Genomic DNA, 12999 nt, shown 5'->3' on the forward strand with positions numbered 1-12999 from the left:
AAAAAAAAAAAAAAAAAAAAGTCCAGATGGGAAAATTCAAGATGTCAATTAGTGCCTGCTGTTTGCAGTAAAGCCTCTGCTCCAGAGTGCTGGCATAGCATGTTCATACAATATGCTGTGAAAAGACTTTAGCTTCTCAGACTCCAAACTCAAATGTGTAATAAAACAGCCTACACTGGCTCAATCCAATACCTGCTGCAAACTACTGCTATGGTGCCACAGTGGACTCGGTGAGAGTCACTACCTGAGATATAATCACAGTGGCTTAAAATTTCCCTTCACCTCTGTTCTCAATAACCAACAATCCTCATATTGGGTGGCGTGTTCTCCTTCCCAGGCAGGATGCAAGATGCTGGTCCTTGATTCTGCCAGTCATCTGCACATCTCCTTTCACTGCTCCGCCAGTTTCTAATTCCCTCTCTGCCTCTGACCCAGACTGCAAAGCAACGGTTAGAATGCTTAGCTTTTGCAAAATAACCCAAACCTCTTTCCTTATAGGGACTTCCCAGAACAGAGAGCACATACAAGCAGGGTTGGTTGGTCCTGCTGCCCTGATTATCTGCAGGAATGCAGCACTAAACAATGTGCTGGATGGTCCGTGATTCCCTGACCAGGGAGCAAACACGGGAAGGAATTACAGAATCTCTTGCAGTAATGGTACACTGAGAAGAGCAGAATGGTAGCTGAGGTCTTTGTAAAAAAGGTAAGCTGGGGTCAATGGTAGGCACCTATCCTACCATATGCTTAGCAAACTAAGACAGGAGGATGCTTGAGCTCACAAGTCCAGCATCATCAGGGGGGTAATACAGTGAGACTAATCTCAAAAACAAAGACCACTTAATAAACCCAAGTCCCTAGAAAAGGTTCCAGTGCCCTGCCCAAGGCCCAGGGTCCCTTGGCTCTTAGTTTTGTCTTAATTACCAAGAAAATGGCAGTGGGACCTCCAATTCAGAGAAGCTACAGAATCCATGCAGACAGGAGAACCATAAAAATAGTTACAGAAGTGTGTGTATGAAGTCATTAAGGAAATAGTAAAATATACTCACTTGCCAATGTCGTCTTGGTCTGCAAACTTCTCATCGTTGAAGCCAAACTGGTCAATAAAATTGGACGTCATTTGTTGCATCTGATAATCAGAAAAGGCCTGGCAACCCCAGGACCAGTGACAGTGACATCATGATTCTAATGACATTCTATACACTATTTGCCCATTTGTGTTCCAGAAAACCACTTTAACTCACACAGCCATGGAGCTTTAAAAGTTGGTGTGTTTTTCTTTAAAAAGAGAAAAATCAAATAATTTCAGACACGGTTTACCCCAAAGGGGGAAATTTTTGAAATATGATACACAAATTGCTCCACTACACATCATTAAGACATATTCAAGAGATCATACTGTAAAAAGTGACGACTACTATAAATAGTCTTTGGACAGAGAACTGGGTTAGCCTTAGCATGAAGAAGTAAGAGACATGTAAGTCTGAAATTATCAGAAGAATCATCATCTCCAGACACAACCAACAGTACCCACAATATAATATGTGCTAACCACCCCCAACTTCCCACCCTCCCCCTATCCTCCACCACTTCCCCACGCCCATCCACCATAGCAAAAATAACACCAGAGAAAGAAAGACAGATGGACATAATCACGATACTACAAAGAAGTGCTGACCTAAGTCTTAAAGGCTGAGAGCCGTGAGACGCTTCTGCACAACCTACCTGAGAGATAGAGCAGGAAGCTTTAACCTCCTCAGAGATCACTTGGAAAAGCCTGGAACACTGAGAGGTCTACAGAGAGGCCAATTCTATCTCCATCAGTCTCGGGTGAGTTTTCCCAGTTGGAAAATGGAGGAATATTATATGGACCCACTCAAATGCTGACAGGCTACTTACACCATCAGGAAACATGCCCTCACTACACTAAGACTTTCAAGTGCCACATCACCTCCTCACTTTCACCCAGACAATGAATACAGAGCACAGGGTCATGCTATGAGTAGTACATGTGGCCAAGGACAGAGCCAGCAGCTGAACCCTAGGAACAGCACTTACTAATGGGGGCTTTCGAGGTCACCGTCTGTAGAGGAGATGTAATGGAGTCAGGAGACTTCCTGGGTCCCCACCTCAGCAAAGCCCACAGCCCCAACCCTGTACTGCAGAAATATCTGTCATGTACCTTGACCACACTAACTCTCTTGGTAGGGAATTATGGCATGGATAATCCAAACTGTATGAGTTTAAAAATAAACTTCATGTTTGGCTTTGGAAATTATATTTGCTTAAGTGTGAAAACAAAACAAAACAGAAACAGGGAAAACCCAATCAACCCTGACTAGAGTGGCTGTGTACAGAACTCACTGTTCTCAAGCAAGACATCACTTCCTATTAGGCTGACATGAGTTCATGGATGTGTAAGGACAGTGAGTGTGGGTAGGGTCTGGAGCACAACTGAAGCAGGCACGGGACGTTGGTTAGAGAAGAGAAGACAAAAGTTGTAGGTGACAGAGCACTCTGGCTGAACAAACAGGAAACAGGCAGGCAGCCTTCACAACCATATGAGCAGAAGACTGAAATCAGCTCCTCTGACCTAGAACCTCATCGCATATGAGCAGGGTGTATACAAGACAGACTGTAGATTTACCTAAGACTAGACATCTCACAGAGCAAGGAGAAATTCTCTCCCAGAAGCTTTGTTGTACAGACACAGGCTTTCCTCGAACTTTTCATACTGTTTATAATATCTACAGTTCTTTGGATATGAAAAGAAACATTGCCTGAAGTTCAATACTTCACAACCAGTAAATACAATGCAAATGTATACATACATACATACATACATGTACACAAATAGATACATTCATGTGTATATACATGTACTTTTATTTATTAGCCCTATGCATCTAGACAGAGCTATAGCAACTGACAGAAACTGGGGTCAGAGAGCCCTCAAGAGTTCTCAGTCTGGCATAGTGCCTAGAAAGATAAAGTAGCAATGAATTTCCTGCTCATCTGCTTTCTACTAATGTATGGAAGCCAGTATGCCCAAAATGAAGAGCTGTCATACTCTACAAGCAAAGTGCTGACAATTCGTATGTCTCAACCTAGAAAGCAACACACATGGCTGTAGTAATATTAAAGAGCACTGTTCAGTACTGTCATCTTGGCTTGGGTGAGGAGCAAGCTCTAACATCACTGCCACCTTCTTAGCAGCTCTGACCCAAAGGCATGTGCCAAGCCTGCGTGTGACGCGCAGTGCTAGAGGTGTCATCTTACTTTGACACCCATCCACTCAGTAAAGGGAACAGCTTATTCCTTCCAAAGTCTAGGAGGTGCTAGGAAAGCAGAAAGTACTGGAGCAGAACATAATGGCCAGAGGCCATTTCATACATCACAAGGCCCTGGCTGGACGCTCAGGGCCACGTCCCTGACAGGGCTGCCATGTTACTGACTGTCCTTACTCAGAGCACACTTTGGCTCTGAGTAGGAAGCCTAACTTCAAACATTAATGAGAACTTTAACAAGTTGCTATCTACAAACTGACACTGGGCTAACAGTGGAGACCAGGAGGAAACTGTTAGGATAACCTAGATCCTCTTTCTCTAAAAAAATGTTTTGGATCAGATTCATTTTGAAACAGTTCATGATTAGTTCACAGTGTAACTATGGACAAAGGAGCTACTGTAAGCCTGTCGGTCAGAAAAGAGTGACTCTTACTCCATGCAGGTGGAGGTCACATGAAGTGGATGAAGCCCCTAAGGTCCTGCCAGGGCTATGTTAGGATGTCAGTTTTGTAGACTGGATTGAATATGAGAGAAAACACTCCCAAACAGACATGGCTCTAGAACCAGGTATCTGCAAGCCATCACACTTTCTATTTCTAGATGCCTAAAAATAACTTATAGATTAAATCAGTAGCTGTAAGTTTAGGCATCTACAAAGTCTTCAGTTTGATTTACAGGGGCGGGAGGAAGGCATATGTGACAGCTTACTAACATGGTCGGGAAGATGTTAAAAGCATCCTTCCTTCCTGTCTGTCTGTCTAAATTACATTTATTTTGTATATGTGTGTAAGTCAGTTCAGTTCTCTCTTTCTGCTATGTGTGGGTTCTAGGCTCAAAGTCAGGCCTGCGGGCGCAGCAGCATCTCAACGGCCGCGCCACCTCACTGGCCCAGGCATCTTTTTTCTTAGTAGTACTCAATACTATATTTTAACAGGCACAACCCCCCTTGACAGTTCACATTTGATTCACTAGGTTTGTTCTAGGGCTAGAGCAATGCACTTGAGTTTGTGCTTGGACAAATTGACTGAACATTCTACGGTATAAGAGTGACAGTACATAACCCTGCTAACAGCGCAGGGCTGCGTGCAGCAGTTTGCAGGGTTGGCCTGCCTATGTAGCTGGAGCTTCTTGAAAGCAAGGTGTGTTCTGTTCAAGACACGGCTTTTCCACAGTGCTCCCTAACTCTAAATCTAGGAGAATGGCTGCCAAAAGGAGCTAGTGTCAACAAACAAACAAAAAAAACCATAAAGAAACCAGGAAGTACTAAACTTTTACTTCAAATCCATCTGGGAAAGGCTAAAGGTCTTTACCATCAAGAGTAAGCAACTGTTCAGTAGTAATACTGGAATATGATAGGCATGTAACTTGCAAGCAAAAATAAATAAATAAATAAATAAATAAATAAATAAATAAATAAATAACCATACAAGAAAATCAGAAGCTCCACACTGACCCCATTTAGAAATGTGACTGAGAGTCAGAAAGAAGTCAAGTACCACCAGAATAGTGTGACAGTGTTTCCTTAATCGTACTGTCACACCAATGCCTGAACCAGACAGCTAAGGACAGCTTTCCCTCATAAACAGGGGACCATCTGCTTCTATTCTGAATTCTCAAACTCAGCCTCCAGTAGAAATATAAATTCAACCATCAGTTTTCCAAGAATGACCAAAGAATGATAAATCAGTACATATCAATATTGATCTACTTTTTGTTAGAAAGATAAAATGCAGTTAATACATGGAGTCTATTTGGGGGCAAGAATGCTTTCAGTTAAAACTTCACTTAGATGCCATACAGCACAATTAAAGAGCACCAAGGAAGGATTATCCAGATACACCAAGTGGTCCAGAGGTACTGCACAAAATTCACTCCAATGTTTTCATTCTTATTTTTATCACTCTTAACCAAGGTCTCTGCAGGGAATCTAAGTAACAATGCACCACCATTAAGGCCTGCCCAGTCAGCATTTGAGGCGACCTGTTGACTACCTAGTTCATGTAGTATTCACTAGTGTCATCATTCCTCACTGTTTCTCAGAACACAACAGTATAAGCCTACCTGGCAAAGCCCCAGCTCTCTCTGTTCCAATCATTTTGCCTAATTGATAGCAACCCCAAACCACATTCTAACAGTGACAGAAGCTGATCCCGAAGGGCAGCTAAACTAAGCATTTAAGGTAAAAACAAATAGCAAAGCTTTAGGTGTGACTCACTTGCTGCAAAGAGGAATCCTGTGAGAAACCCGTGTCTTTAAAGTCAATTTCATCATCACTGGATGAATGAATATGGCAGGTTGTAACCTATATGCATAAAAATGTAAAAAACTATTTAACATTGAAAAGTGGTGGACATTTGCATCAGCATTTTTAATGGAAAAAATTATCACATTCAGCTTTTATTTCAATATACTAAAAACCAAACAAAAAACCCAAAACAAAACAAAAAAACAACCAAAACCAAAATACAAACAAACCAACCAACCAACCAACAACAAACCCAGAAATAAAGAGTTAAATTGTCAAGCACACCCAGTCAGTCTAGAGTCCACTATCCGGCTGGTGGTCTCACTCCTCAGGAAGAACATCTCCAGGAATTGCAGAGGAAGGAGGAAGAATTCCTCCATTGAAGGGGGAAGGCAGAAGGAATAGTGCAGGGCAGATGAAACAAAACGGCAGGCATGTATCAGGTCTTGTGGGCAAAACACTGTTCTAGGGATCACTCATGAGCCACAAGAAAGGTTAACCTTATAGATAAGCATTTAACTTCCTTCTTGAGTTTCCTGCCTATACCAAGAAAGGCACTGGCCACAAATGCTCATTCAACAGTTTCCTGATCAATAAAAGACCCTCTGAAAATCTGCCTTCCCTGCCCCACAGAGTCAACTTTCTGTAACTTTAAAAAGAACAAAACAAAAACAAAACAACCACACATATACATACACACACACAAACAAATAAAAAAAGCCTACCAACATGAACTGCTCACCACTCATGGCCAACTGATGTAAGTACTGACCAAGCCTAGCACTGATAATAGCTCTCAAATCTAGCACATAACAATGAACGGTCAGTGAGATTCTAGAAGGAAATGCTGTATTTCTGAAGGTCACTTATACTGAAGTCTCTTAAGAGTTCTCTATACTGGCTTACTATGTAGCCTAGGCTTGCCTCAGGATTAGATGTACCTGTCTCCCTCAGCTTCCAAAGAGCTGGGGTTACAGGCATGTGCCCCATGATGTCTGTTCTTCTGTTCGGGTAAACATGTGTACTAAACGTAAGTAAAATATTAAGAGGTTCCTCTGCTACCTCTGAGGCTATGCTTTATAGCCTGACATTAGCAAGCCAGTACGTATCATGCTAAGTCAATATATATTTGGAGTACAACGAAAGTATAAGACACAGAAACAGGGCAATTTAAAGAATGAGTTAGCTGTCCTGAATGAGCTCCAGCAAAGACTTGGCTGCTCCCAGGAGTCCTCCTGTCTAAGTGCAACCATGCTGCAAAGAATCCATCAGAGAAAGGTTTTCAACCTGTGTTTCTCAATCCTTTGGGGATCGAATATCAGATATGCCCGAATATCAGATATTTACATTATGGTTCATAACAGTAGCACAATTACAGTTATGGTGGAACAACAAAATAATTGTATGGAGGTCACCCCAACATGAGGAACTATACTAAAGGGCTGCAGCATTACGAAGGTTGTTGAAAACCACAGCCATAGGCTTTTCTTCCCTATAAAAAAACAAGAGTTAATCATGCCATTAAATAAAGAGGAAACTTCTGTGGAACAGTTAGGCAGGCAGGCTCCTTTACATGGGTTGCTAAACTTGCTGTGAAGCACTTCCTTCCAGGGAAGTGTTTATAATGCCTTCACCTTTGGAGTTGGGGTCTTATTACTTACACTAGGCAGGCCTTGAACTAAGGATCCTTTTGCCTCAACTAATATCACTAGGTACATGCACACTTAGTTTACAGTGCTTTCTCTAAAGATAGTTTTAGCCAATTATGATTCCTAACAGCACAATGTAGGCAGACCTGCAGCTATTAATGGAGGATGTGACTCTGAGGACACCCAAACCCTAAGAATCTGAAAGAATGAAATGAATTAAAGATAGGATTTCATTGCCTCGTGGGGATCAGAATTCCAACCCATTCATCACCAACTCTGTGCAGCCTGAGTCCTTGATCTATAACACACATACCCCTTCTGAGACACCAGCTCAAAAACTCCAGCCTCATTCAGCTAAAACCCTGGCTGTTTTTTATCTTGTTCTTAGCTGCTCAGCCACCCTCACACTGCAATTGCCCTACCACTTCTCACCGACTTTACCATCAGCTAGTGAGTGAGCTAATATCAGTGAGGCAGCTTACCCTGTGTGCTTGTGTTTGGCCCAGAAGCCCCAGAAATCTTCCCACATGTACATGGAATTATGTCACTTTTCATATCTAAACTTAGTGGTTTCTTATCTTATCCAGATACAAAGCTTAAGTCCCACTGTCTGCGTCTGTCCCCACTTCTACCCTTATTGGGGCTAACGTAACAGCAACAGAGATTCTGCATCTGCCTACTGCACACACTTGCAGCCTCTCCTCTAGAGTCTGTACTGTTTCCCTTCGCAGGCTATACTACCCGCAATAAAGTTTTCCTTGACTAGGGTTTAAAAGTTTATTATTAGTCTGCCTCTGTCTCTCTTTGTAATGTGTTGTGGTGTGTGTGTGTGTGTGTGTGTGTATGTGTGTGTGCGCGCGCGCGCATGTGTAAAAGTATCATAATACATATGTAGAGGCTAGAGGACAACTCTTTAGTCAGTTCTAGCCTTCCATATTTACATAGATTCTAGAGATGATGGAATTCAGATCTTCAGGTTTGCGTACCTGCTGGGCCATCTCACTAGTCCATTGACAACCTATATCTGGAACTTCTCAACTTGCTCCCTGATCCTCAGCACTATAATCTAGAACAGGCTATTCGACAAAGCCCTGCTTTCAGAGCTTCTGTTACTCCCTTGCTTAGTAAGTACTAACTAGCATCCTCTATGCTGACACTGCAGGCACCTGAATGTCTACTCTCTAACTAATCCTAGCATGGGCATGGAAGTGAGCACACTCTTCCATGATGGCACTGCAGCACTGCTAATGTGTCAGAGCAGGAGCAGCTGAGTGATTGCTTTACCAAGGCTCCCAAAGAACACACTAAGCATGAGGAGAATGCTGAGACTCACTAGTAAGAGGTGTCACCATAACCTCCTTACTGGGACTCTTAAGTGTCTGCCACCTGCAGGGCTGGGACACACAACTTTCCTCATATCTTATCTGGCTATTTCGACAGGAAATTCACACAAGCACATGTCTGTCACTACACATTACCTCTAGGCCCTGTCTGTCAATGATGGGAAGAAAAGAGCAATGCATCTAAAAATACTCTCTTCACAGGAGAGATGAGGTTTAGGCAAAATTTAGGTGAAACTAAAACACCAAATCTTAAAGTTGGGTGTGGTGGTGCATGCTTTGTAATCCAAACATTTGAGAGGCTGAGGCAGAAGATCAGAATTTGAGGCCAGCCTGGGCTACAAAGTGAAATACTGTAAAATTAAACTAACCCAACAACCCAGGCTAAAGCATATAATTTTAACATTCTAGCTCCCTCACAGTGGCTGCCCACATATTTAGCTTCATTCCAAATGAAGGAGCTGAAAGAAGATTCTCCCATCTTAGAGCTGAGTTAGAATGCTGTAGTGGAGAGCCACAGGAGCCGGGGCCTGCACAGCTTATGATGGCACGGGGTGGGCACCGGGGGAGTAGAAACTATCTTTTTGTGAACATTAAGATACAAATGGCCAAAGCAACATACCAATGTAGTAGTTTAAGTTATCAACACTCCACAACACTGCAGAGAGGCATTTGAGTCATCTTAAAAGCAACCATGTAAGGCAGCAGACCCAGTCATCTATTTGGCATATTCAATCTATTACTCAACTGATAATTCCACTGGTGAATGTGCTTTTACTAAGACCATGAACTACATTCACAGGCACTATCACCTTTTCAAGGATAAACAAGGCCCATGATATTTACCAAATTATATTTATAGCAGTATCTATACTAGCCTATTGCCCTCCTAGAACATGTGCCTAACCCCACCAAGATAGAGTGAATATATTCTGGAGAAGGAAATAGCTAAACCCCTTTTTGGTAGCTACACTATCCTTAAATCTTTAAGAAAGATTTGTAGTTCTGAAAATTCCTTTCCTGAAGGGCTTATAGCTAAATACAGAAATATGGAGAAAGTCTCTGGGGATAAAGAACTGAAAAGGCCTTAAGCAAACCCAATAATGTCAACAAAGCAAAATCTTGGGAGAGAAGCCAACCTAATAGGATGCCAGCATACTTTGAAGATCTTTTAATTAACTGACCGAGTGATTAATTGATTAAATTTGGTCGTTTGGGAGGGACACACACATGCCATGGCACAAACTTTTAGGGAGTTTGTTACCTGCTCCAACCATGTGAGTTTCAGGGATTGACCCCAGGTTAAGCTTGGCAGCAGGAGCTTTTGACCCACAGCACCATCTAACTATCCTGTCTGCAGGTTGCTTGCTCTACATCCAACACCTTGCTATGCAGGCTGGCTTCTCCCAAGACTACTGGGACGATCTCCTACTGAGAGTAGCTGTGGTCTAAGAACAATGACATCTCAGGGAGAATGGAACGCTATTTTGGTGAAAGATGGTGTTTATACTAGCTTCCCTTCAATGCTGCACAGGTGTAAAAGTCTGCCAAGATGGATGGAGCAGGCCATGTGCTCTGTGCTGCTCTCACTCAAGCACTCACTAGATAGAATCTCTTCGGGCGTACTGATAGTAAAAGCAGCTGAGAACTGGCTGTGTGGGCAGCAATGGCACCCTCCTTTACTATAGACTGCTCTCAAAAAATCTGCTGCAGTTACCTAAGATTAAAGCTTATTTGGGTACGGGGAGGGGAGAGCAGGGTAGGAGGGAAGGTTTTTGTGTAGTTTAGGTCTCAAACCTGCAAAGTAACTAAGGCCACCCTGAAAGACTTGGGTTTTTCTCCCCACCTGTGTGTTTCTGTATGTGCAGTGCATGTGTGGGGTACCTATGGAGGTCAGAGGTTTATGACCTAGAGCTCATCATTTCCACCAGGCTGGGATCATCCTGCCTCCCTTAATGCTGGGTTACAAGCATGCACTTCCATGCCCAGCTCTTACATAGGTCCTGGGGACTGAATATGTTCTTATGTTCCCACACCAAGTGCTTTATATAACAAGCCCTAGCCTCAAACTTCTGATCCTCCAGTGGATTATAGGCATATACTAGTATGTCCCACAAGAAAATTGTTTGGTTTTTTTTTTTTTTTTAAAGCTTAGAAAAAAGTTTTAGGTGGACATTATTGATTTTTTTTTTTAAAGTAACAGACCAGGCAGAGCTATTTCATGAAACTCTATCTCAAAAAAAGAAACAAAATCAATCACAGGAGGCTAATTTTAAAAGTGTTCCAAACAAAATACTCCTGTATATACAAAAAAAAAAAAAAAAAAAAAAAAAAGATACCATATAGGCTACAACCCGTATTACATCCCTACGGTAGAATTTATGTGGGAGCTCAACCAGTAACAAAATACCTCAAAACAAGCCAGCACTGCTCTTCAGAGCGGTCAGCACTCAGCTAGCTGGGCAGCTTCAAACCCAGCCTCAATTATTTCAACAAGCTGACCAGTAAAGGAAAGCCCAGCTATATGACATTTATAAAAAGTGCCCTTCCTTGCTGGCCAGCATGACTGACAGGAATGTGGGTTGGTCAGACAGGCAATGGCACATACTGGAACCATGAGTCCTACTGTAACCACATGGCCACACAAAGCTCCCTTCTATAGTCATTTTTTTTCTTGTCATACTTCCTAATCATGTATCAAGACCACCTTTAGAAAGCCATTACTCTACTACTCATGTCAATTGAGAGGCAATGGCCAGTGCAGTGTGACATAAGATAACCTACTGACTCTGCAGCTCTTATGTGCTACTTAATTTAGTAGTAATGACTGAGGTGTTCTTACTAGAAATCACAGAGACCTGTGCTAAACAGCACATCTGAGTTGGGCCCTCACCCTAATCACCAGTTATCAATGCTAACAAAGATGCATTCTCATCTGTAAAATCTAAAATAAAGCAATGCTCATCCTAAAATTTAATGTGTTTAAAAACAAAAAACACTTTCCAAAGTCCAATATAATTTTGAAAAATTATCAATGCCATTATTCCCTGGCTGAAAGTATCAATTCGGTTCAACATTCTAAAGCTGGAGTTTCAGAGTCATTTATAACTCTCTTCTCCAAAAAGTGTTCTAAAATGTGAATAAACTGAACTCCATAATACTAGAAACATCCATGGGAATGTTTGGGGTTATAAGCACTCAGAGTGACATGAAGCTCAAAGCACAAAGCCACAGAACAAGAGGAAGGCAGAGGTGCTAAGGGAGCAGGACCCAGGCGAGACACAACACTGATGTGGACTGCAGTGGACATGGGTGGCTTTTTAGTACCTTTTTGCCATGCAAGGTAGGTCACTAGGAGGTGAATGAACAAATCAAGAATGCCATGAATACTATCTTTTTCCTAAAAAGAGTCACAAGCTTTTCTTTAGCCCACATTCAGTGGGCCCAATGAACAGTCTTTAATGTTTTTCAAGTAAATAGGTAATGGCTGAGAGCACCAAAAACCCCAGAAATGGAACCTGTGAAACCTACTAGATCTACCGTGTTCCTCTTGTTCGTCTCTCCTAAGGAGTTCGTGCAGAATGTCTCCCACCGCTCCCTGACTTCATCGGGAAGATCTTTAGAGTGAAAAAGGAAAAAAGCATTATCAGACAATGACCCCGAGGGATAAAGGTACACAGTCTCAAAGAGAATAAGTCCGAAAAGCTCCCACAGGCCCAGTCAACAGACTTGAGTCCCACCCAATAGCCCCACCCCACCAACACTGTTGGCTTGATCTGGCCAAGAGTCACAACATAGCAATTACTAACAACTGCTCTGCTGATAGGAAACATGGACTTTTTATCTCCAAACAACTCTGCAGAAAGAGGACAGGTCTTTGGGCAGGGTAAGAACTGTCTGTGGGGTCAAGTTTCAGAAACCTTACAAATGGGCTGAAGAGATGGCTCAGTGGTTAAGAGCACTGACTGTTCTTCTAAAGGTCCTGAGTTCAAATCCCAGTAATCACATGGTGGCTCACAATCACCTGTATGAGATCTGAAGCCCTCTTCTAGTGTATCTGAAGACAGCTACAGTGTATTCATGTATAATAAATAAATAAATCTTTAAAAAACAAAAAAGGAAACCTTACAAATACTAGCTTCTGTACTTTGCTGGGATCCTATGACAGATACTCGACTGATGAATGGTCCACAGAATCCTGTTGACTATTGGCTGCTGGGATTGAACTTGTATGTCTTCCTACATATTTGTCTCATAAACAAAACATAAAGAAATGTTCTACAGCAAAATTCAACTTTCTAGAAAAACTTTAATGGTTTTTCTCAGAAATGAAACCGTACCTATAAACCTTAGAGGCCCATATCTACATAGAGGGTCATCTGACAACTGGTTTAAGCAACCATACACAGGTATACACTCACTCAGGAACTCCCAGGAAGGATCAAGCCTTATCACACATGGCCCTCTCTCCTTGATAAGGA

At 42.2% G+C, this 12999-nt stretch overlaps 1 protein-coding gene across 14 annotated transcripts in view; it reads right to left on the bottom strand.

The window, feature by feature from the left end:
* The window catches only part of Ppp6r3 (protein phosphatase 6 regulatory subunit 3), a 123562-nt gene that overhangs the window by 19806 nt on the left and 90757 nt on the right, over positions 1–12999 (bottom strand). For 5 of the 14 annotated variants that reach the window (XM_031389089.1, XM_031389091.1, XM_031389087.1 and 2 more), the window contains 3 exons: positions 12050–12135; positions 5500–5586; positions 1047–1144 (listed from right to left, as the gene is read on the bottom strand). In XM_031389089.1, the coding sequence (XP_031244949.1) occupies positions 1047–1144; positions 5500–5586; positions 12050–12135 (271 nt within the window). The remainder of the gene's footprint in view (positions 1–1046; positions 1145–5499; positions 5587–12049; positions 12136–12999) is intronic. The other 9 variants (XM_031389100.1, XM_031389099.1, XM_031389101.1 and 6 more) reach the window with 4 other exon arrangements.

Source organism: Mastomys coucha, unplaced genomic scaffold (genome assembly GCF_008632895.1).
Source record: "Mastomys coucha isolate ucsf_1 unplaced genomic scaffold, UCSF_Mcou_1 pScaffold21, whole genome shotgun sequence".
NCBI classification, from domain to species: Eukaryota; Metazoa; Chordata; class Mammalia; order Rodentia; family Muridae; genus Mastomys; species Mastomys coucha.